Source organism: Rhinopithecus bieti, unplaced genomic scaffold, assembly GCF_001698545.2.
Source record: "Rhinopithecus bieti isolate Rb0 unplaced genomic scaffold, ASM169854v2 scaffold_44738, whole genome shotgun sequence".
NCBI lineage: Eukaryota > Metazoa > Chordata > Mammalia > Primates > Cercopithecidae > Rhinopithecus > Rhinopithecus bieti.
In genome coordinates, this window is record NW_016817860.1 from 48,342 (window position 1) to 74,087 (window position 25,746).

Genomic DNA, 25,746 nt, shown 5'->3' on the forward strand with positions numbered 1-25,746 from the left:
GGCTAGTTTTTTGTATTTTTTAGTAGAGACGGGGTTTCACCGTATTAGCCAGGATGGTCTCGATCTCCTGACCTCGTGATCCGCCCATCTCGGCCTCCCAAAGTGCTGGGATTACAGGCTTGAGCCACCGCGCCCGGCCTAAATTTATTTTCAAAGATTATTCAGTCTACTTAGAATTTTTAGGTCTAATTTAAGATTTACCATCTACTGCCATGTTGTTATTCTGACGTAACTACATCTGTAATCTAATTTTATTGTTTATAATAATGCCTCCTCCACCACCCTGTCTTTGTTGGAGCTGCTTTGTATCTGTGTCTTACAGTGAACTTAACCATTTTTAAGTGCAGCAGCTTTCAAATTTTAGACATTTTCCTAGAACTGTTTTTAGAAGTTACTGTTACCTAGTTTTCTTCTCTAAATGAATGACAATTACTTATTGGTGGGTTTTTTGCTATAAAATTATTACACTGTTCTGCTATAATGCTCAGTTTGGAACAGATTATACAACCTGTAAAATTAAGGAGTTGAACTCTAAGGTTCTATCACATACAAAACAATATTATACGTTATATAGCATTTAAATATTTTTTGACAATTCTGAGTTACCATGAATTTTAATTATTATGTACTCATCTCACTTTATTAATACCTCTATGACTTTCTTTCCTTTTTTTTTTTTTTTGAGACAGAGTCTCACTCTGTTGCCCAGGTTGGAGTGCAGTGGCCTGATCTCGGCTCACTACAAGCTCCGCCTCCCGGGTTCACGCCATTCTCCTGCCTCAACCTCCTAAGTAGCTGGGACTACAGGCGCCTGCCAACACGCCTGGCTAATTTTTTGTATTTTTTTTTTTAGTAAAGATGGAGTTTCACCGTGTTAGCCAGGATGGTCTCAACCTCCTGACCTCATGATCCGCCCGCCTTGGCCAAAGTGCTGGGATTACAGGCGAGAGCCACCGTGCCTGGCCACCTTGTGACTTTCTCTTTGGCCAAGTTTTTACCTTAAATAACTTCCTATTCTAGTTACTAGACTCTTATGTTGCTTTATTTTTTCTTCATAACAATTATTACTTTTTTCATAAATTATACATATTTTTATTTTTTATTTTTATTTTAGATGTGGGGGTACATGTGAAGGTTTGTAGATAAACACATGTCATGGGGGTTTGTTGTACGTATTATTACGTCACCCAGGTATTAAGCTCAGTACCCAATAGTTATCTTTTCTGCTCCTCTCCCTCCTCCCCCCTTCCTCCTCAACATATTTTTATTTTTAATTGTCCACATTCCCCACTGGAGCATAAGCTCCATGGGAGTGCAAGAGTGGAATTTTTGTCTGTCTTATTCATTACTATATTCTTTTTTGGGCAGTGGTGGGGGAGACAAGGTCTCAAGATCACACCGCTGCACCCCAGCCTGGGTGACAGAACGAGACTCCATCTCCAAAAAAAAAAAAAAAAAAAAAAAGGGTCTCGCTCTGTTGCTCAGACCAGAGTGCAGTGGTGTGATCATAGCTCACTGCAGCCTTGACCTATTGGGCTCAAGCAATCCACCCACCTCAGCCTCCCAAGTAGCTGGGACTACAGGAGCACACCACCACACCTGACTAATTTTTGTGTTTTTTGTAGAGATCGACTTTGGCTATGTTGTCCAGGCTGGTCTCGAACTCCTGAGCTCAAGCGATCTGCCCTCCCAAAGTGCTGGGACTACAGGTGTAAGCCACTGCACACAGCCTCGTTGCTGTATTGAGTGCTTACTATATAATGCCTGGTACATAACCATCATTCAGTAGATATTTGTATTTGACCAAATTTGACCAGTAAATATTTGAATTTTGATAATAATTAATTCATCTGCTGATGTTATTTCTACAGTAAATGATTTTTAATGTATGCAGTTGTCACTATATTCACACATGCATCAACTTGTATACATTCTTTTATTATTAGGTCACTACCAGTTAGGAAGGAGAAAATGAATTCAGCCTCCGTCCAAATGTATTTACCATTACAAAGTCGGAGTGAGTGAGCCTAGGTCCCTTCTTTGAAATGTTTTTGAATAGAATTTAAACCTCTGAAAATTAATGTATATTTATTGTTGGTATTAATGACTGTAATAATATGCGAGAAGATGCCAACTATTATCAGAATTTTTTGTTTTCTATCCTCACATATGCTTTAGAACCCAGTTTTCTGGTTGAATGTCTCAGTCTAAAGGAACTTCTTTTAGTAGCCTGCAAAAATAAATATGACATATCTTAATCAGAATAAAGAGCTTCAAGAAATTTAGTTATGAAGAACAAGAGGATTTTAAAATCCTGAATGTCTCTGTGGTCCCAACTTTTTGTCTTTTTGTTTTCTTCTAATTGCTAGAGATTCTGTATTGGTTAAAAGAATGGATTTTGGAGTCCAACGTCTTATTAGCCTCTTATCTTTGGCAAGTTATTTAATGTATTTGTTGATTCACTCATTCATAACTGAGGATTCTAAAGCTATCTGCCTTACAGTTGTTGGGATCAAATGAGAAAGCTCATGTAAAGTGTTCTTTCTTGCCTACATAATATCCAGAAAACAGCTCGTAGACTTTATGTAAAAGTCACATTCAATATTGTGGAGTCCCAAAATTATAACCAAACTAGAAAGTTCTGAAACTCTTTGGGTTTCCTTCAAGATAGTCTTTAACAACCTTAGATACTGAATATGTATTCCTTTCCAAAAATTATGTAAAGCCTGAAATTAAGAATTATCTTGGGGCCTGGTGTGGTGGCTCACACCTGTAATCTCAGCACTTTGGGAGGCTGAGACAGGCTGATCACTTGAGGTCAGGAGTTCAATAATTATCTGGGCTTTTTGTTTTTTCTGTAATATATACTTAAGTAAGCTTCTTTCTGTCCTCTGTGAACCCCTATTTAGTTACACTTCATTTTTGTGTGTTTGCTGTGTTTGGAAATATAGAGCTTACTACTTAACAACTTTAATTATTCCAGGATACTAATAATAAGAGTAATAATAGCTGGCATACCGAACACTTAGTACATATCAGGCAGTGTTCTAAGCCATTTGAGGATATTCACGTATTTAATCCTCACAAAAATCATATGGGATATTGGTTTTGGGGGTTTTTTTGTTATTGTTTTCAAGACAGCGTCTCACTTTGTCGTTCAAGCTGTAAATGCAGTGGCACGATCACGGCTCACTGCAGCCTCAGCCTCCCAAGCTCAAGGGAACTCCCACCTCAGCCTCCAAGTAGCTGGGACTGCAGGCACATGCCACCATGCCCAGCTAATTTTTGTATTTTCTGTAGAGGTGGGGTTTCACTGCGTTCCCCAGGCTGGTATTGATCTCTTGGGCTCAAGCAGTCCACTCGCCTTGACCTCCCAGAGTACGGGGATTACAGGCATGAGCCACCAAGCCCAGCAAGATATTGTTAATATCTTCATTTTATAGTTAAGGAAACTGAGGCATAGAGAAGATTTTAAAATGAGATTTTGTTGTTTGTATGAAAACCCACTCTTGAATTTTTTCCAGGAATAAAATGAATTTCTTTTCTTTAGTATTTCAACATACTGTCATGGTAGTTTTATAAGTTTTCTTATTAGCATATTGACAGCCTCCTGTAAATCTGCTTATTATACAACTAAAGTTACTATTAGTTCCCTGTTCATTACTTAAAATTTTCAGTTGTTTCCCCGGCATTGGAGAAAAATTCAAACTCTGACTCTCCTCGTAAGATCCTTCCTACTCGAATTCTTGCCTACTTTGCTAGCTTTATTTCCCAGTTACCCTAACATATATATGCCCTGTACTTGAGGCCCAGTATACTAGTTAAGAATCCTTCAAATCTGTCATCCCATTTTACTCCATGTTTTTCTCCCTCCTCCTTTGATCTTGCTTTTTATTTCAAAAGTCAGCTTAAGCTTGACCGGTTGTGATCAGCATTCCCTGATAATGCCATCTTACCTGATTTCGTGTGTCAGCTCTTCTAACACCCTTTGTTAGAGACCTTTCTTATACCATCTCACACTACTGTACTGTAATTAATTCTTTTCAACTTTTCTGTCCACCATGTGCAGCTGAAGTTCATTGAGGATAAGGACCATTATTTGACTTTATATTTCCAATATCAGCATACTAGCGACAGTTAAAATATTTTTATTTACTGAAATAATCTGTGTGTAATAGTTTATTTCTTGAAATATCAATTTGACTTTAAATGTTATTCTAATTTTAAAACCCACATGTGAAGAACAGATTAAGTTACAAATTTAAATGGAGTATTGGTTTCAATTTTGTAGATATTTATGGAGTACTTACTATGTGCCAGTCACTATTCTAAACACTACCTGGATTAGTGAACAAAATACAAAAATCCGTTTCCTCATTGAGCTTTATGGTAGAACAAGAAGTTAGATGAAAAAAATAAATGAATCTTATGGTGTGTAATTTAGACAATGAATGACAATGGAGAAAAATGTGGGAAAGAGAAGGTATTAGGGGTGGAGGGCTGTTGCTATTTTAATAATGTGGTCTATAAAGGTTCATTAGAAGGGGATACTTATTTAAACAAACATTTGAAGCAGATGAGGCATGAAGATTTAGGGGAAGAACTACTTACTAGGAAAATAGTACAGGCAAAGGATCTGACATAAGAAGCATGTCTGAAGTAGAGTCTGGATAGAGTGAGACATGGGGATGGGGAATTCTGAGAGGTAAGTAGAGCCAATTATGTAGGACCTAAGAACTTTGACCTTTCCCTACTCAGATGGAAAATCACTGGAGGGTTTTGAGCATGGGAGTGATCAGTTAGATGACATTTAAGCTATTAAAAAGATTTAATTGAACTGATTCAAAAAAATACTTGTAAGAATTCATAGTATTTAGTTTGGAGGGAAATGAGGTTAAAAATTAAGTTTCCTCTTGTTACTGGAGTTTTCCACAATCTAAATGCCATTTATTATTTGAAGACCTAATTTTTACATTAATACTAAATAGACCTATCTCTAAATTCCAGGGAGTAGAACAAAACATAGAAAAGTTAATTTTTTGCTCAGTTAAGGAAAATAGGTGAGAATTAAACCTAAGCCTCCTAATACTTAACCTGGGATTGAGTTTATATTTTGGTTATTATAAAGATAAGCATATAGATTTTTGTAACCGTGTTGAAAGCTTCTGTGGGCTAGGCATATCTATAAAATTAATGCTGCTTTGTTACAAGTAATGGAAAGTTTTTCATTTAAAAGAGTGTGGGTCTACTCAAATCCAACTTTTGGTTTTTTTCCTGGTACCCAGTAACATTTACCCATTTTGATTAGTTTGCCCAACAGATAACCTCTAGGGATGCCTCAGATGGGCAATACCCCAACCACTCTTGGCTTAAAAAACGCCCACTCAAAATTCTGTTCTGACATAGAATGAGGGTGCTAGGTTTAAATCACTGTGCTCAGATCAGTATGTAGTTTTGACAGAGATGGAGAGGAAGTGATAAAACCTTTACCATTAACTTAAAAATATTATATTTTTTAATTATGTGAAATTACCGTGACATTACTAAATGATGGAATTTATCATAAAGCTTTGTGATTAGTTTGTACTTTCCAGTTTCCTGAGCTAGCTTGTTAATAGTGTTTTTTTGTTTTTTTGTTTTTTTTTTTTTTTTGCCCCTGAAGCACAATCATTTATGGCTTTTGTTTTGAGCAACTTACCTAAATATTAAACTATTTTCATTTTCTTTAAGGCATTTCTCAATTTTAAGCATTTTAATTTGAAAAAATATCTATTCTATAATTGTATCTAGTCTTAATACTAATTCTCAGGAAGATACGTATATAGACTGCTTTACCTAGCTTGCTATCTAGTCATTAGGGATTGTGAGATTCTGTTTAAAAATTTTTTTCTGAAGTGTTCAGAGATTCTTTGGTGTCCAAACTTCAGTATGCAGTTAAATTCAAAGGGATGAAGTAGCTAGAGGTTTTTAGGATATTGCTATATCTAGAATTGAAGAACATCATTTGGCTCCCCCAAGATGAGCTCATAGTAAGATCTCAGTTAAGAATTAGGGGAGTTTGGACTCTTAAGTACCATAATATATGTGCTCACTTGGTGTTATTAAAAATTAGTTTATGTACACTTAGTGCCCAGATTTTGTTTTAATACCATTCTCCAATAAAGGGAACCAGGGCTCCTCACAGAAATAGCTGATTCTAGGACTGGTACAGGAAATAGAGAACATAAGCCTAGAGCATCTTATAATGCCAGTAAGTAAGTGCTCAAAATACACACACACCCCCCCCCAAAAAAAAAAAAACACCCAAAAAAACCCTACATTAATTAGGATTATGTTGAAGGGACAGAGAACCCAACTGAAAGAGATCCCAATGGCCAAAGGTAGAATAATTTGAGAAAAAAAATATTTGAAGTATTATATACTTGAAATACACAAGCCAAAGTATAATAACCCAAAGTACATTATAATCCAAAGTGTAAAATAAATATCCACGAGCCTATATTGATATAAATGGTGATTAAATTAATAAATGGAAGATAAGAGACAAATATGCAGAAGAATTCAAATAATTTTTGTAGCTACTCCACCCTCAAGGAGGGGAAGTATAAATCTCCACTCCATAAGCATGGACTGCACTTAGTGACTTCCCTCCAAAGGATACGTGTGGGGACAAAACGTAATTTCACAGTGGAGAAACCTGACAAAGATTACCTAAGCCAAGTGATTAAGATCACCATCAGCAGTCGTAAATTACACTGATAGTACATACCCTTGATATCACGTGACATGATGAAAATGGCACTTTACTTCTCTGGTATTCCTCTTGATAACCCATAACCCTAGTCTTACCATGAGAAAACTATCAGACAGATTCCACTTGTGGAGATCCTACAAAATACCTGAATAGTAATGACTCAAGGCTGACAAGATCATCAAAAACAAGCAAGGTCTGAGGAACCGTCACAGCCAAAAGGAACCTAAGGAGACATTACAACTTTATGTAATGTATCCCGGGTAGAATTCTAGAAACAGACCAAAAAAAAAAAAAAAAAAAAAAACTGGTTAAAAAACAAAGGCAAAGGAAATCTGAATAAATGAAGGACTTTATTAGTAATGTATCAATATTGGTTCATTAATTTTAACAAAGGTACCACACTAATATATTAATAATAGGGGAAACTGTGGGAGGGTATGTGGGAAGTCTCTATCTTCTCAATTTTTCTGTAAATTTAAAACTTTTCTTAAAAGTGTCTAATTTTTTTAGAAACTAGTTTGTGAGTCCATAGTTTTTAGGAGCCATTGAAATTATATCAAATTTTAAATATTGGTCACAAAATTGATTTGTTTCCAATTAAATTATGATTTATGAGGAATATTTTCTACCTTTTAGACCTTGTGTGAATACTGACTTGTTTTAAGAGAGAGAGGGTCTTGCTGTGTTGCCCAGGATAGAGTTCAGTGGTACAATCATAGCATACTACAACTTTGAACTCCTGGGATCAAGCAGTTCTACCTAAGCCTCCCAAGTAGCTAGGAATACAGGCACACCCCACCATGCCCTGCTAATTTTTTAATTTTTTGTACAGATGGGGTCTTGCTATGTTGCTCAGGTTGGTCTTGAGCTTCTGGCCTCAAATCATCCTCCTGACTCAGCCATGCAAAGCACTGGGCTGATTTTTGTTTGTTTGTTTGTTTGTTTGAGATGGAGTCTCACTGTGTCTCCTAGGCTGGTGTACAATGGCACAATCTTGGCTCACTGCAACCTTGGCCTCCTGGGTTCAAGCAATTCTCCTGCCTCAGCTTCCTGAGTAGCTGGGATTATAGGCACCTGCCACCACACCTGGCTAATTTTTTAATTTTCAGTAGAGGTGGGGTTTCACCATGTTGGCCAAACTGGTCTCAAACTCCTGTCCTCAGGTGATCTGCTCACCTCAGCCTCCCAAAGTGCTGAGATTACAGGTGTGAGCTACCACACCCGGCCTTGGGCTGGTATTTTTTAACGGTGCCTTTAGCTAGTCCTGTAAGAAACATCACTTTTTTTTTGAAAAATGTGTGTATATGTATATTTCTCTTCTGAAATGGAATTAAATCAGTCTTAATACTGAAAGATACTAGCCAAATACTGATTTCTTTTATCCCTTATATATTTTTCAGATTGCATTATTGGTTTTAAAAGATATTTATGTGTACTTTTACTTTTCTAATTACTAAGAAGAATATTCAAACCTTTGCTCATGACTTTAAATTACAGGAAACTGTTTCAAAAACTTATCAGTAGTACATGATATGAGTATGATTTGTTTTTAGAAGTTTCAAATGAGTCACCCTGAAGTCATGGAGAGGCTACCACTTACCACATTTACCATTCTGATTAATTTTTCTTTGGCAAAGTACAAATCAGTAATAACCTACTAAAGCTTAGTAGTTGCTATTGATGTTTCAGTAAGGTGATGTTGATTAATCAGAGTGATTCCTTACCAAGTGTTACAGATTTACTCAAATGATTGGGTTTTCTTCTACTATAGTAATTTCATATGCAGTAATAATTTGCTTAAGACGTTTTGCTTCATATGTGCATTGAAAATATCAATGTAGAACTTAAAATTTGTGTCCATGCTGCAAGTTAATGTGGTTGCCTCTGTGACCGTTGAACATAGTTTCATAATAAAGCCTGGAAAAAAAAACACATTATTTAACCTTTTAATCAAGAGATTGCTTTTTAAACTGTCTCTAAAAAGGTTTGATTTTTTACAAAAGAGAGAGCGCTTGAATATATCTTTAGGTACCACAGTCTCTCTTTTTGTTAGATTTTTCATCTGTGGGTATAATATAAAATATTCTTAAAAGGAAAGCTTTACACTTGTGTTTGAGACTAAGCAACTTGCATTGTGTCATGACCCTTCTAATACCACAAACCTTCTGTAATACTACTCCCGGAGAAAAACCCACATCCTATGCATAACCTTAGATTTATTTTGAAATCTCTATGAAAAAGAGCACAGAGAGATTACTAATTGTTTCTGTTACTTCCTTTAGGTGTATGGTATCTATTGTAACCCATGTTGTAAATGTTCATAGCCAGGAGTAAAATGTTAAAATATATTAAGTGGTGGTTTCCTATCCTAAAGTTAATATGTGAAAATTTAATAACTAATTACAAGTTTCAGTTTGTTATATTAAATGCCAAAAAAAAATTTAAAAAAAAAAAAAAGAGAGAGAAGGCATTGGTACTTCCAGTAGCCTATACTTCTCATACCGTTGGCCAGTACAATACTAGAAAATAATTGCAAATTTAAATAAGCCATCTTTTTAAAAATTTTATTCCTATTCTTATTTTTCCTTCTAGTTTAGATTTCTTTTGTATTCTTTATGTAACTGATTAAAGTGAATGAAAAAATCTAATTTGTGGGTTTTTTTTGTTTTTTTGAGACAGAGCCTCACTCTGTTGCCCAGGCTGTAGTACAGTAGCACGATCTTGGATTACTGCAACCTCCACCTCCCAGGTTTAAGCGATTCTCCTGCCTCAGCCTCCCAAGTAGCTGGGATTACAGGCATGTGCCACCATGCCTGGCTAATTTTTTGCATTTTTATTAGAGATGGAGTTTCACCATGTTGGCCAGACTGGTCTCAAACTTCTGACCTCAAGTGATCCACCCACCTCAGCCTCCCAGAGTGCTGGGATTACAGGCATGAGCCACCGCACTTGGCCCCAATGTTATTTTTAATATTTAGAAAAAATGGTAGCTACCCATCAGTAGGAGAATGGTTACACTATGGTATATTTATACTCTGGAATATTCTGCATCTTTCAGAAAGAATAAAGATCTACAAGACATACTAAGTGAAAAAAGCAAATTATAAGCAGAATATATATTCCCATTTGTATGTATTAAAAAGCATATGTAAGTATATGTATTGTATTTATATATATTAAGTACATATGCCTGTTCATATGTTTATTTGTTGCATGCATATGTACTTAAATGCATTGAAATTGGCTGCAGTGATCCTATCAAAAGTGTTGAAATATTCCTTCAGGAGATAGTAAAGGGCTTGGTGCAAAAGACTAGAGGATATGAGTTCACTTTTTATTCTGTGTGAATTTATATGATTATCATTATAATATTTTATGTATATTTAAATGACATTTAAAGTAACTGTTGCTAGAATGGAAATAAGAATTAGAACTTCCAAATAATTATAGAGAAAAAGCAACAAAGGAAACTTGGTCTACCAAGCAAAAGTGCCACCTTTTTTTCTGGCCTTAAAGTCCCTGAGTATTGTCTGGCTCCTGCCCATTTCTCTGACCCATTTCAAATGGTATTCTCCTTCACCAGTTAGTTCTAGCAACTACTCACCTCCTTTTTGTTTCTTGAATCAAGCTCTTTCATTCTTACATTAAGGCTTTTGCTCATGCTCTTTTTTATGATTGCAGTTCTGTGCTCCCTGATCTTCCCATGACTCATACCTTCTCATCATTTAAATCTCAGCCTAGATAGAAGTCACTGCCTGACCACCTTCGTAAAGTAGGCCCCTCACATTGTTACTGTGTCTCTTATCACGTTTTATATTCTTTATGGCTCTTGTCAGTGCCTGAAATTATTTTTACTTTAAAAATTAACTCTCACACCCCATGATGTTACAGTCAACGATGGACTACATATATCATCTAGGTCCCGTAAGATTATAATACAGTATATTTTCTGTACCTTTTCTATGTTTAGATATTTAGACACACAAATACTTAACCACTGTGTTACAGTTGCCTACAGCATTCCATACAGTAACATGCTGTACATACTTGTAGCCCACGAACAGTAGGCTATACTGAATAGCCTAAATGTATAGTAGGAACTTGCCCTCTTTGATATTTTTATATAGGCTTTGATTTATCTTTGTTTTATTCTTTGTACCTTGGTCTCCCTTGACCTCATATGAGAAGGGATTACTGAATCCATAAGTAATTATAATCTGGTTTTCCACACTGACCTCTTTCCATTGGCTCTCTGTTAAATTCTAATACACTAATAGTCTAATCAGTTGATTTAGATATTTTATGGCAAAATAAACTCTACTTGGGCCATTCAGACAGACTAGGGAAGGGAATGGTTTATTAATAAGATGAATATATAGGAGCTATCTGATCATCCAGTGCTACAGAAGATACACAAGAAACTTTGACAACTCTCCTTCGCAACTTTGAGTTGATAGTACTCTTTACAGAGGGCTCAGGAAAAGATACATGAATAACATAAGTACAGCATTTTTAGAAAAACAATTCTAGCACATATCCTGCTATGATCTGTCTCAAATCAAAATCATGATTTTAGGTTTAGGCTGGGTGTGATGACTCACACCTGTAATACCAGCACTTTGCGAGACTGAGGCAGGAGGATCACTTGAGCACAGGAGTTTGAGACCAACCTGGGCAATGTAGCAAGACTCTGTCTCTATTTAAAAACAAACAAAACCATGGTTTATATTGGAGCCATTTATAATGATATAAAGAGTGTGGGACTAAGAGTGAAACCTGACTTCTACTCCTTGCTTTTTCTTGGCTAGTCATGTGGTCCTTGATAAGTTACCTAACCATTGAGTCCATTTTTTTTTTTTTCGATGGAGTCTTGCTCTGTGGCCCAGGCTGAAGTGCAGTGGTGCAATCTCGGCTCACTGCAAGCTCTGCCTCCCGAGTTCACGCCATTCTCCTGCCTCAGCCTTCCCAGTAGCTGGGACTACAGGCACCTGCCACCATGTCGGGCTAATTTTTTTGTATTTTGTTTAGTAGAAACGGGGTTTCACCATGTTAGCCAGGATGGTCTCAATCTCCTGACCTCATGATCCACCCGCCTTGGCCTCCCAAAGTGCTGGGATTATAGGCATGAGCCACTGTGCCCAGCTGTCCATTTTTAATCTCTAGTGCTTTTGGGGCCAGGCTCAGGCTATGTTTAGTTCAAGCCACCTATGAAGCCACCTATGAAGACACACACAGGTAGAGGCCATGCCAAAAAAAAGAGGATTTAGTATTACTTTTCATTCCAGATTTTCCAGACTTTAGTTTTGCTAAAAGAAAGAAATGGTGACAAGAAGAATCTACCATATGGAGGTAATAGGTCTAGACCATAATAATCATCAAGCTGGGAGAAGAGCATCTAAAGAAATAACAATATGGATTAGTAGAATGACAAAAAGATGAAATAGCATTCACATGGATCCAGAAAGGCCTTTTCAAACTAATTCTTTAAAAGTCATGGTATCCAGTGCACCACTGCCCAAAAGACTTGTCAGAATCTTTATTTAGTCTAGCATGACAGTGTTTATCACTAGTAAATGAAATATAGCACCATAGCTCTTTTCCTTATAGGGAAAAGACAAAAGCTACCTTGCACTAAACAAAAGCATCTGTTTAGAGTTTATGGTATCCAAAAATAACAAAAACAAAAACAAAAAAAGCCAACAACAAAGCCAGAAAGCAAAAATGGGCGTAAAACTTTCACCGAGATAATCCCCATGCCATGGAATGTGAGGATATTAAAATATCTGTCTAGAAGATGAATCACATTTTCTTCAGCTACAGAATTTTCCAGCTGTGTGAGCAATGTCCCATGAGCAAGATGAAGCTAATGAGTGGATATTTGATGCTTTCCTTTTATGGCAGATCCTCCCTTTCTTAGAGGTTTCTTTGTGACTAACCCTATGCTTTTCCTAGAATTTAAAGTCATCCACCTACTCTATAGAATATTTTTTGCAAAGAGGCAAATGACAGAAGAGGCTGAAAGGCTTTGTTGTGTATTTAAAGTAATGCCAGCAGTTTGAAGAAGGCATCTTAGGAACCGGTTTTGGTTCAGATGAAAACTTATGAAGCATTCACTAACCAGCTTTCCTCGAGACAGCCTGCTGGCCCACCCTACTGATTCTACCCTGCAGCATCAACTCTGACCTGGATTCTACCCTGCCGGCAAGCCGTACAAAAACTTCCAGGCTGCCAGCCCCTGCAAGTGGTGTGAGCTAATTCCTTAAATTTATATTTCAGATCAGACCAGCATATTCTGGAGTGAAAATTAGGGGAGGAGGAGAAATGGGCAGGATCTTGGGGAAGATAAGCAAGCCTTATTCTGCCTTTGCCTGACAGAACAGGAGAAGCTTCATGGGGTGAAAGGGGAAGCCTGTGTTCCTTAAAGGGAATTGGGACCCTTCTGCTGAACTGGTATACTAACATCTATATAGGCTGATTTAGACTTGGCGAGAGTGTGGCCTAGAGCTCTCTCACCCTGTTATAGAGATAGTGCCATTTTCTCAATATATTCCCAAGTCTTAAGTATCTTATAAGGTTTTTTTCATGTCCTTTTCTGGCACTCAGTACTTATTTTCATGCTTTGGATATTACTGGCAATCCTAGCCCCAAAGCTCGAAGGGAATTCCAGGTTTCTGACAAGTTTTAAATGCTCCCCATGTTATTCCATTGAACTACCAAAGATGACAATGAAAATGTAAGATTGACAAGAGGCTCAGCCACTGAGAGTTTTATCAAAGGGCTCAGATTCTTATTTTTAACTGGGAGAATATATATCACTTTTGTATTTGCCCAGTGATGTAGATAGAACTAGGAACCAGAATCAGTGGGGTGGCAGTCTGTCAGACGTCTTAAACTACAGGTAAATTCATATGTAAAAATCTGCCATTCAAAAGCCACTTCTGTACCAGACATTTTAGTAGGAATGCTGCTCTAAAAATTACTCATTTACTTGCCTACCAGTATTTTGTATTTGACCTTTTTGCTCTACCCCTGTTAGCTGTCTCTCTTGATAAATTTTATCAATATTCTTCTTAATAGTTTTACTTATATTTTAGTAAAAATTTAAAAATAAAGTCATGTTAAGTATGGAGAGAATTCTTTGGACTGCATAGCACTGAAAGGTTAAATCTATAGGTTAGTCTCTTAATAAGAGGCAAAAAATTTAAAAATTATAACTACCAATACTTATGTTTAACATAAGTCAAAAAAATTTAAAAATTATAACTGCCAGTGTTATGTTTAACTTTTAATGTACATATACAAAATATGTATGTTAACTAATATACATATGTACACATAGACATAATATACATATGTGTATGACATGTATACATAATACCATACATATGACTGTAAAATGGAATACATGTCATACATATTTACCAGTTTCTTTTAGCACTGTTCCTATGTTTTCTGAGTCCTTCACGTCAGATATTTAAGTTTTAGTGCCCATGTCTTCTATACTTAATCCTTTGATTCATCTAACCCTTAAATATGCATTGTATTAGTGTACTCTGCTGCCTGTTTGGTTTGGGAAAAAGGAATAAAAACAGTATTTTATTTGAAATAATGTTGGAATGGAAAATGTTTCTGTTTCAACTTAGTATACAATCTACAGACTTGGACTCTTTTAAAAGTTAATAATATGATAAAATTTTAAAATGCATAAGGTCAGGCAAGGTGGCTGGGATTATACCTGTAATCCCAGCACTTTGGGAGGCTGAAGTGGGTGGATCACTTGAGGTCAGGAGTTTGAGACCAGCCTGGCCAACATGGTGAAACTCTGTCTCTACTAAAAATACAAAAATTAACCAAGTGTGGTGGTGCATGCCTGTACTTCCAGCTACTCCGGAGGCATGAGAATTGCTTGAACCCAGCAAGCAAAGGTTGCAGTGAACCAAGATCGTGCCACTGCACTCTAGACTAGGCAACAGGGTGAGACTCTGTCTCAAAAAAAAAAAAAGCAAACACAGGATCTCTTGTAGATTAAAAGAGGCTAAAAGGATATAATAACCAAATGTAACCATGAACCTTGGTTTGATTATGGGCAGTAATAAAATATTTTGGGTCATTTTGGAGAAATTTGAATAAGAACTGTCTGTTCAGTGATATTATGGAATTACTGTAAATGTAAGTGTGATGATGATATTTGGTTATATAGGGCAGTTCCTTATTCGTAGAGGACGTATGCTGAAATATACGATAGTAAAATGTCATGACACCTGCAATTTACATTCCAGTGGTTCAGGAAAAAAATCTGTGTGTGTGCACACATATATACACATAGAGAGCAAAAGAACAAAAGCCCACGTAGCAAAATGGTAATTGGTGAATATAGCTGAAGGGCATACAGGTGTCATTGTACTATTATTTCTGTTCTTCTATAGATTTGAAAATTTTGAAAACTAAACTAAGGGAAAATTTTGTAAGATGTGAAATAATGAACTCAATGTTTTATATTTGCCTCCTAGTCTGGGGCACTTTCTAGTACCTCAGTTACGCATCTGATACACTAACTAGGTGTTAACTGATTAAATTCTCAAAAAATAAAAACACAACTTGTAAGCAAACTATCCAATTGTATAGTGTATTTAAAAGCCTATGGCTTGAAACACAGCTTTTAAAATCTGCTATCTTCCTATCTAAGAAAGTTAGGGTAAGTTATAACCAACATTAAAACAAAGATTAAAAAAATTCATTTTAGGACCTTATAAAGTATGTATAGATATATTTATAAACATAGTTTATTAAATGTTTTAAAATGTTCCCCACTATGTTTATAGAAAACAAGCAAAACATAAAGAATGGACTCTTAGGCATATCCTTTACACTTCTCTTTAAAAATGAACCTGACTAAATGTATGGATTTAAACATGCTTGAGATCCACGTCTTTCTTACCTCCCCAGTGTTTTTCAATATTATACACTACTAAACCCCACTTTTACCCAAACACTTGCTCAAACCAACTTGACATTCTATTGGTCTCTGTTTTGCTGCACTGTCACATGCTAAAACCATGTTGCTTAGAACTGTAGAGAAAACCTTTCTCATTTTCTCTTCAATCTCCTAGGTTGATGCACCACCACATTTAATTGTTCACCTTTTTAAGTGGTATGTTGTAGTGCAGCTGATACAGGTGAAGACACCTCTGAATAAAATGCCCACTTTCTACTTTGGCCATATACACACAGCACAAATACATATTCACTTTTTATCTCCCTGTGGATCGCAGCATTTATTGATTTTTCAACAAACAGAATATGTGACACATCCTGGGTACATTCCATCTCTTCTTCATCCTTTCTCTAATTACAGCTCTCCATGATTGCAGGGATAAAACAAGTGCATGTATATGCCTGTGTCATTAACAAGCAATCCAGGTAATCGGACACCAGAATTACTGCTCTTAGTACAATATTCCTCTACACACTCTTATGTGTTATATTAGAAAACACAGCTTTTTTGCTGTTACCTATATAATATATGGGTTAGAAAATCAGATTCATTATTTCCATATTTATTGCCATTTCTCTTTACAGATACAGTGCTTTTGAGTGCTAAAAGAATTATTTTGCTGGTCCCCAAATGTTTGGGTTTTCTTTGTTCCTTAGAATGGTTATCTTAGTTTTCAGTGATGGGAATCATATGTGTGGAATTTTCTCCCATCATAAACTTTTATTTAGTTCCTCATCATATATTACTAAACTTTAAAATGATATTTTCTGCTCGAGAGCTGGGTTAACCAAGAAAGGGATTTGAGTTCAAAATTGAACCAACCTCTGTAGACAACGAACTGACTGGCTGAAAACTAACATGGAAATAATGTGAAGTGAAACTGATAGTAGAATTGAAAGAAATTAATTTAAGGACCCTTGACAGTTTTCCTGTATTTTTGTTTTTAGATATATTCACTCTGGAAATGTGGAGACTATTTGTAAATAAGTGTGTGAGCCTTGGTCATGTACCACATTTACCATGGTGGGGGTAAAGGAAATATTTATCTCTTTGTTATATGTAAACCTATACTAAAAATCTGTAATGAGGTTAAACTTATAAAATAATATTTGAGATCCTTAGGAAATAGGATAAAAGCATTTATTATTGGCATATACATAGAATTTTGAATTTATGTTTTAAAAAATGGTTAATTTTCAAAGGTTGTTTCAAACCAGTACACTTCAAATGTAGGTCACTGGCTGTGTCAGAATCACTCTTTGTGTAGCTTTCAAAATACACTGATTTTCAAGTCCTGTTCCTAGATACTTAGGAGGTCGGGGTGAGTTTCCTTAATCTGTATGTTTATAAAACTCCTAAAGTGATATTTCTCTTATTATCTTTGGGGATCACTGTTTTAAATGTCTTCTGGGGTATGTTGTTCATGTTCCTATATTCGTTTCCTTAGCCATTTAAAAAATACTTATTAGGTAGTATGTTTTTATTGTAGATAATAGAATATCCAGTTCAAACTGGCTTAGATAATAAAAGGGATTTATTGGCTTATATAGGTAAAAAGTCTAGAAGTAGAATATGCTTCAGGAAAAGTTTGATTTGGGCTACAACTTGCAACAAACCAGGATTCTGAAGGCTCTACTGTTTTTGTCATTTCTATCCTCAGGAGGTTTTCCTCAGTGTATTAAAGTGGCTAACAGATGAGCTTTATATCCATGTATCATAGTGTCCAGAATAAGAAGCTGTACTCTATAATTACCAGCAAAAGTTAGGAGTCACACTATTTGAACAGCCCCTGAACTCATCACTGTACAAAACAGATATGATTATCCTGTTTGGTGTAGACTTGACCAGTCAGATCCTACCCATGGAGTTAGGGTGGGATCATTCCAATCCTATCACCACTACGTAATGGGGAAGAACAAATAGATCTTGAAGTAACAACCACAAAACCTAGTAAAATATTAAAGGGATAAATTAACTGAGCCTACTCTAAAGTAATCTTTGGGGGACTTATATCTTTTCATATATGTAAATGAAGTGCAGCATAGACCAGTGTTTACTTTTTAGCAGCTGATAGGAGGAAAGAGGGGATGAATTGTTTTTTGTCGATAACTTTTCCTCCCAGTATTTCACTATGAAAAATTTCAAACATAGAATTTGAAAGAGTCGTACAGTGAACACCTATAAACCCACTATCTCTACTCTATTAATATTTTGATATATTTGCTCTTTCTGTTGCTTTATCAGATATTCATCTTCCATTGTAGGGATCTCATTTTTTAATGCACTTCAAAGTTACATTGTTATACTTTACCCCTAAACACTTAAACATGCATATCATTAACTGAGTTATTGGTGACCATTTGATTAAGAACCTCATACATACAAAGCTCTCTTGGCTTAAGACCTTAATATGAATCAAATTGTTATGGAGATTGTAATAGTAATTTCTAAAAGAATTATTCAAAGATAGAGCCAAGAGTGAAATATGCATTTATACCTTTTACACATGTTATGTTATGCCCTCTTTATAAAGTTTCATTTGTGGTATATGACAAAAGGTATGTATTTAAGGTCTCTTCAGTGAAAGTACAGAATACCAAAGTTGTTGATATGTTGGACCTTTCTTTAAGTTTGTTACTTACCTAATTAATTTTTCTTAGGAAACCAGTTAACTGGCAATCTGTTGTTATCAGCTAGACCAAAAGAAAACCTCAAGAAAATGCAGGTTTCTGGTAAATTTATTAGTGTAGTTGACATTTTCCCACCTGCTTATCAGAAACAACCATGTGGACACTGTTTGAAAACAGAAAGCTATAAAAATACTTAGAAAAAAATCTTAAACATTAGATAATTGAATGAACTGTCCCAGAACTAAAATTAAATTTATATCCACTTAGAATATAGTAGTTCATTGCTATGTCTTTTGGTATTGTAAATATAGTTATCCTGTTTTAACTTTTAAAGAGGATCCTAAAAGGCTTGAATTAACATGTTTAAATGAGAGCATAAAATGTAGAACATAAAAATCACAGACTTTTGATAAATGATTATTGATATATTTTAATTTATTAAATAGCATTTAGGACATCTCACTTTTTACTTCTGTTTTTGCAATGTCAGCTATATTTCCTTAAGGCAGACTGTTGAATCAGAATATCCCATGCAGAGCTTTCTAACTGGTCTGTCACTCTGGTGTGCCACTAATGTGTGACAAATATGCTGAGATAGTAATTTTCTTGTCCAGGGGTTACTGCCATAGCCTGGAGCTGCTTAATCACCCTTTCTCTTTCCTCAGTTTATCTAGTGTGCCTTAAAAGTTGTTTGTTTTCTGAGTGCGTGTACATGTGTTTATGTATGTGTGCCTCACCATGGAAACAATGACTTGATGGTCATCATAATCCAACTTTTTGTTAAAGTTTTGCGGAAGAAACCCAACATTAAGCTTTATTAAATTTTATTTAAATCTAAATAAGACAACTATATCATTGGATTTAATAAAACAATGTAGTTTTCCTTTTTGAAATTCCGTCTTTTTTCCACAGTGAATAGAAGTTCAAGAAACACTTTTAACGTTAAAATATTCCATCTGTTTTATCGTAAAGTTTCTTAGCTTCTCTGTTTTATCCATCTTTTTTGTTGTAAAATGTCTTAGCTTCCCTGTTTCTCATCAAATGCTATCTTTCCTCCAAAGAAATCAAAGTGCTATTACAAAGTTTTTAGCTAAACCCTACTAAGACCCACCTTTGGAAAAAACATCTTTGGAGTCACTTGGTAGCTTTTTGTATAACGAATTTAATGATTCTTGTTTTACCAGAATTTTTTTTCCTTGCAAGTTTCTCTGGAGGAAAGAATTGGTATTAATTATTGTTACTAGTCATTCTATTGCCTTTCAAACCTAAAGTCTTTCTGCATTCTTGAACTTCTCTCTTACAATGTTAGAGTTTATCTTGGCCTTTGTCATCGTCTTTGCCCTTAAAATGTGATATTATCCCACATATTATTGCCAAGAGATGTCCAAAATCCTCAAGAACTTTACCTTTATTAAGGACCATATTCAAAGATACTTTTCTCCAAGTTGGATTCCATATTGCAAACATCTAACCTTTCTATCTCATCCAGATGGGTTTCTTCCTAGTAGTGGATTTCATTTTTCATCTAATCAACCAAGGGAGTGAGTATGACCTCATACCAAAATTAGCCCCCCCCACCCCCACTTCCACCAAAAAAAACCCACCACCACCACCAACAACAACAAAAACACCTAAAAGGACAGCTGAGCATATGTATCCAAATGAGTGATTCTTATCAAATTAGTCCCCTTTGGAAGTATATCAGTTTACTCAGATGCTTACTCAGACACTTCTCATGTCACATATGGGATTTGGAGAATACCTCCTGTGAGAATAATGATTTTGTTTCTTTTATATGAATGAGCTGTTCTTCCTCATGTTCCCACCCCCCTTATTTCTACATTCTTCCTTCCTGTTTCACTCACTCTCTTATTCTCTGTTTGATGTCATCCTTTTCCACTTTGAGGGTATACAGACAGAACTGAGAATGGAGTAAGTCCAGAGCCAAGGAAAATCTTAGGGTGAGATAGTTATGAAGCAGACTGAATTTTAATGGTTAGTTTATCTTTCTTTTATTACTCTTTCGTTCCTATTCTGTGCCTTTGAATTTTTTTTTTTTTTTTTTTTTTTTTTTTTTTTTTTTTTTTTTTTTTTTTTGAGATGGAGTCCCCCTCTGTCGCCAGGCTGGAGTGCAGTGGCATAATCTTAGCTCACTGCAACGTCCACCTCCGGGATTCAAGCGATTCTCCTGCCTCAGCCTCTTGAGTAGCTGGGATTACAGGCGCCCGCCACCACGCCTGGCTAATTTTTGTATTTTTAGTAGAGTTGGGGTTTCACCAAGTTGGCCAGGATGGTCTCGATCTCTTGACCTCATGATCCGCCTGCCTTGGCCTCCCAAAGAGCTGGGATTACAGGCATGAACCACCGCGCTTGGCCTAAAATATTTCATTTTAAAATGGGTGATTAAAATAAGAGGGAGGCATAAGCACATGTAAATGGTATTGGACAGCGTGTGTGTTTAATATGAGTCTTTAGCTTAGGGCCATTAATGCAAGTAGCTGTAGCATTTCATCTTCAATTCTTTATATATTGTAGTTCTCATTTAAATTATCAGAGGCTAAAATAAACATTAAAGTAAATGCATAGACTTTTGTAACAAATCCAAGAAAGCAAATTTGCTTGGTTCTTTGCATAAATCTGTATCTGCTTTATTGTTTCTCATGTTCAGAATGCTATAAATTAAGGTGAAAAAATGTATTGACCATCTCTATGACTCTTAGGCAGCCAATTCATTCAGACTTTCATTTACGTTTCCTCATCTATAAAGTAGGAATAATAATATTCCATGTCACACAGGGTCATTGTGATGATTACACATAAGTAGCTTAGAAAACTCCTGGCACATTATAAGTGCCAGTATTTCACCACCAGAGCTCCACAAGAGAATTAAACTCTACAGAAAATGGTTTGAGTAAACTACATTGAACCCTGAACAACAAGGGGATTAAGGGTGCTGATCCCTGCCAGTGGAAAATCTATGTATAACTTTTGACTCCCCCAAAACTTAACTACTAAGAGCTTACTTTTGACTAGAAGCCTTATTGATAACATAAACAGTTGATGAACATGTTTTGTATGTTACATGCATTATAGACTGTATTCTTAAAATAAGCTAGAAAAAAGAAAATGTTATTAAGAAAATCATAAGGAAGAGAAAATATTATTAAATGGAAGTGGATCATGGCGACAGTCTTCATTCTTATCTTCACATTGATTAGGCTGAGGAGGACTAGGAGGAAGAGAAGGGGTTGTCTTGCTGTCTCAGGGTGACAGAGGCAGACGAAAGTCTACATATTTGTGGACCTGCATAGTTCAAAGCCGTGTTATGGGTCAACTGTGTTTTCTCAGTTCTTCCAAGGATAGTACGTGGTGCTACTCTAGATGCACAGGCATTAAATCATACACATACAATGGTGCTTTAGACATTAGGGCTTAATCCTTTGGAAATCTCAAATGAGAAGGGCTTATAAGTGTTATAACTGTGTAATATATAATAGCTATTATTTTGATTGCAAGTGACAAAAATCTGTAATTTTTTTTTCTTTTAAGATAAGTTTTCACTCTGTCTCCCAGGCTGGAGTACAGTGACATGAACACAACTCACTGCAGCCTCAACCTCACAGACTCAAGTAATCCTCCCGCCTTACTCTTCCTGGTAGCTGGGACCACAGGTGCCCATCACCATGCCCAGCTAATTTTTTTTAATGTTTTTGTAGAGACTGGGTCTTGCCATGTTGCCCAGGCTGGTTTTGAACTCCTGGGCTCAAGCAGTCCTCCCACCTTGGCCTCTCAAAGTGCAGGAATACAGTCATAAGCCACCACACCCAGCCAGAAATTTATATTTAAACTGGTTTAAATAATAGGGGGACTTTATTGTTCCATGTAAATGAGAAAACAGAGAAGGCCTCAGAGATGATTTGATTAGGACTCTGACTTAGTATCTCTGCTATTCTGTTAGTTCAGCCTTTTCTCTGGCAGTTGGGTTAAACTAGTATTTCTAACCAAATTTTCAAAAGAATAATATATATTTTTCCTAAATATGGGCTTATGGCTAAAAAGCATAAGGTGTATTATGTATATATTTTAGAAGTCTAACATATTTGGAATATAGTAATTGTTAAATAAGACAGTTTTGGCTTAGATAACTGTATCTGATAACTGTAACTGTGTCAATATGCAGTTATGCATTGCTTCATAACTAGAATATGTTCTGATAAATTCATCCTTAGGCAATGTCATCAGTGTGTGAATCATAGAGTGTACTTACACAAACCCAGATGGTATAGCCTACTACTCACCTAAGCTATATGGTATAGCCTATTTCTCCTAGGCTACAAACCTATACAGCATGTTACTCAACTGAATACTGTAGGCAGTTGTAAGACAAAGGTCAGGAGTTGTGTATGTAAACATAGAGGTACAGTAAAAATATGATATAAAAGATTTAAAATGCTACGCCTGTGTAGAGCATGGTACCATGAATGGAGCTTGCAGGATTGAAAGTTGCTTTGGGTGAGTCAGTGAGTGAATGTGAAGGGCTATGACATTACTGCACAGTACTGTAGACTTTATAAACACAGTACAGTTAATCTATACTATAAATTTATTTTCTTAATTTTTCTTCCTTCAATAATAAATTAACTTTAGCTTAGTGTAACTTTTTCACTTTATAAACTTAATTTCTTTTAACTTTCTGACTCTTAATAATACTTAGTTTAAATATATTATACAGCTGTACAAAAATATCTTCTTTCTTTATATCTTTATTCTATAAGCTATTTTTTTTAACTCTTTAAACTTTTTTATTAAAAACTTAGGCACATGGCTGGGCGCGGTGGCTCACGCCTCTAATCCCAGCACTTTGGGGGGCCAAGGCAGGTGGATCCCTTGAGGCCAGGAGTTCGAGGCCAGACTGGCCAATGTGGTGAAACCCTGTCTCTACTAAAAATACAAAAATTAGCCAGGTGTAGTGGCATGCGTCTGTAGTCCCAGCTACTCAGGAGGCTGAGGCACGAGAATCACTTGAACTTGGGAGGTGGAGGTTGCAGTGAGCCGAGATTGTGCCATTGCACTCCAGCCTGGACAGAGGGGGACTCTGTCTCACAAAAAACAACAACAACAACAAAAACAGGCACAAACACACCATTCTATACTTACGTAGGGTCAGGATCATCAGTCACTGTCTTCTACCTCTACATCTTGTCCAACTGGAATATCTTCAGGGGCGATAATATTACACATGGAGCTGTCATCTAAGAGAACAATGCTTTCTTCTGGAATATCTCTTGTAGGACCAGGCTGAGGCTTACAGTTAATTTTTCTTGTATAAGTAAAAAGAGTACACTAAAATAATAAAAAACATAGTACATTAAATACATAAATCTGTAACATAGTCATTTATTATTATCAATTATCCACTGTGCATAATTGTATATGCTATACTTTTATACAACTGGCTGCACAGTAGATTTATTTACACCAGCACCACCACAAACACATGAGTAATGTGTTTTACTCTGACATTGTACAACTACAATGTCACTAGGCATTACGAATTTCTTATTATAATCTTATGGGACTGTCATCATGTATTCCTTCTGTCATTGACCAAAACATCATTATGTGGAACATGACTGCATAAGAAAAAAATGTCAAGCCTATAGAAGCTGTAGTTGTGCTTTTATATCTATGCCAATATTAATTACACTAAACCACGTCAGCAGGCCATATTCTAGTAAAAGGTTTTTAAGACAGATTGCCAAAAGAAAGAGAACAAAGCAAAATAAACAAAAAACAGGGAATAGGAATAAGTTGATGAAAGGAGTTGAAGAACAAACTAAGGGTAGTTAGGGAGGCAGAGGTTGCAGTGAGCAAAAATCGCGCCATTGCACTCCAGTCTGGGTGGCAGCAAGACTCCATCTCAAAAAAACAAAAACAAAAAAAACTCTTTATCTGAAAATAATTTGTTTGTCTTCAGGTGGTATAAGAAAAAGTGCCTCTCTTTACCTATCTATATTCCTAGAAAATAGTCCCAATGCTCACCTGAAACAAACTCTTAGGATCAGAAGCAGCTTTTAATCAGCTATATCTAGGACTTCCAGTCCACACTGAGAGCTAATTAAACAGAGGAGACTCAAAGCTGTCCTCCCCTTTCTAGAGTGATTTGGACAACTTTTTCTTTTTTTTCCCCCTTTTCTGTTCCCCAAGCAAAAGCAGATTCCCAAGAATGAAAGAATATGGGAAGCTTGCCATCTTCTTGACTAAGTATTGAATCCCTTACGGTATGAATAGAGAATCGTCTGCCCTCAAAATAACTAGATAAATTACTTTGAAATTCTAGGGTAATTTTTTCATCAGTAGGCCCATTCAATTACTGATTTCTGAGACTCCTTCAAAAGATATATTTTATAAATTATATTTATTGTAAATAACCTTTGTTAAGCATTTTTAAAGAAATAATCACACCTGAGGTCGGAAGTTTGAGACCAGCCTGACCAACATGGAGAAACCCTGTCTCGACTAAAAATGCAAAATTAGCCAGGCGTGGTGGCACATGCCTGTTAATCCCAGCTACTTGGGAGGCTGAGGCAGGAGAATCGCTTGAACCTGGGAAGCGGAGGTTGTGGTGAGCCGAGATGGCACCATTGCACTCCATCCAGCCTGGGCAACAAGAGCGAAACTCTGTCTCTAAATGAATAAATAAATAACAGCATAGTTCACTGTGAATTGTTTGTCAGAGGTAGTTTGAGAATGGATTTGTTCAGAATTCAGGTGATTAAAGGGTATGTGCCTATGCTTTTCCTATACCTTGAAATATTTGAGTACATGCTGTGAAAAATTGCCTCTTGTTTTTGCTTTGTTGTTTTGCCACAAAACAGAAAGAAGAAGGAAAGCTTCAAGGACAGCTTAACAAGTCTGATTCTAACCAGTATATTAGGGAACTGAAAGATCAGATAGCAGAGCTGAATCATGAGGTAAGTGATAAATTTTGATCTTCACATATTTCTTTCTTCCTTCCTCTGTATTGTAACAACACTTTATTACTGGTTATAAGACTGACACTTGTGTGCTGAATATCTTCTGTGAATTATTGGTTATAATTAATAATATTTTTGAAAATTGTCTTTTAGCAAGCATCTTCTGTTCTAATATGGGGATTTATTTCCCCTTAACCTCATTAGCATGACCTAGAATGATCAATTAATATTTTCATGGCAAATATTTTATTTTATTTTTTGTGGTGTAAAACCTCTTGATAGTTTGCATAGATGTCAAAGTTACTTCAACTAAACTACAATTGTGCTTATACCTATAGAATGGATTTGTGGTATTTACCGTTGCATGCAGAGGGAAGTCTTTTACTCTTG

General features: G+C 36.0%; 1 protein-coding gene across 1 annotated transcript in view; it reads left to right on the forward strand.

The window, feature by feature from the left end:
* The window catches only part of LOC108518103 (ecotropic viral integration site 5 protein homolog), a gene marked incomplete at both ends in the record, with an annotated part of 65,905 nt that extends 40,552 nt beyond the window's left edge, over positions 1 to 25,353 (forward strand). Inside the window, one exon of the mRNA XM_017856266.1 lies at positions 25,258 to 25,353. Coding sequence (XP_017711755.1) covers positions 25,258 to 25,353 — 96 coding nt within the window. The remainder of the gene's footprint in view (positions 1 to 25,257) is intronic.
* Between the last annotated feature and the right edge of the window lie 393 nt (positions 25,354 to 25,746).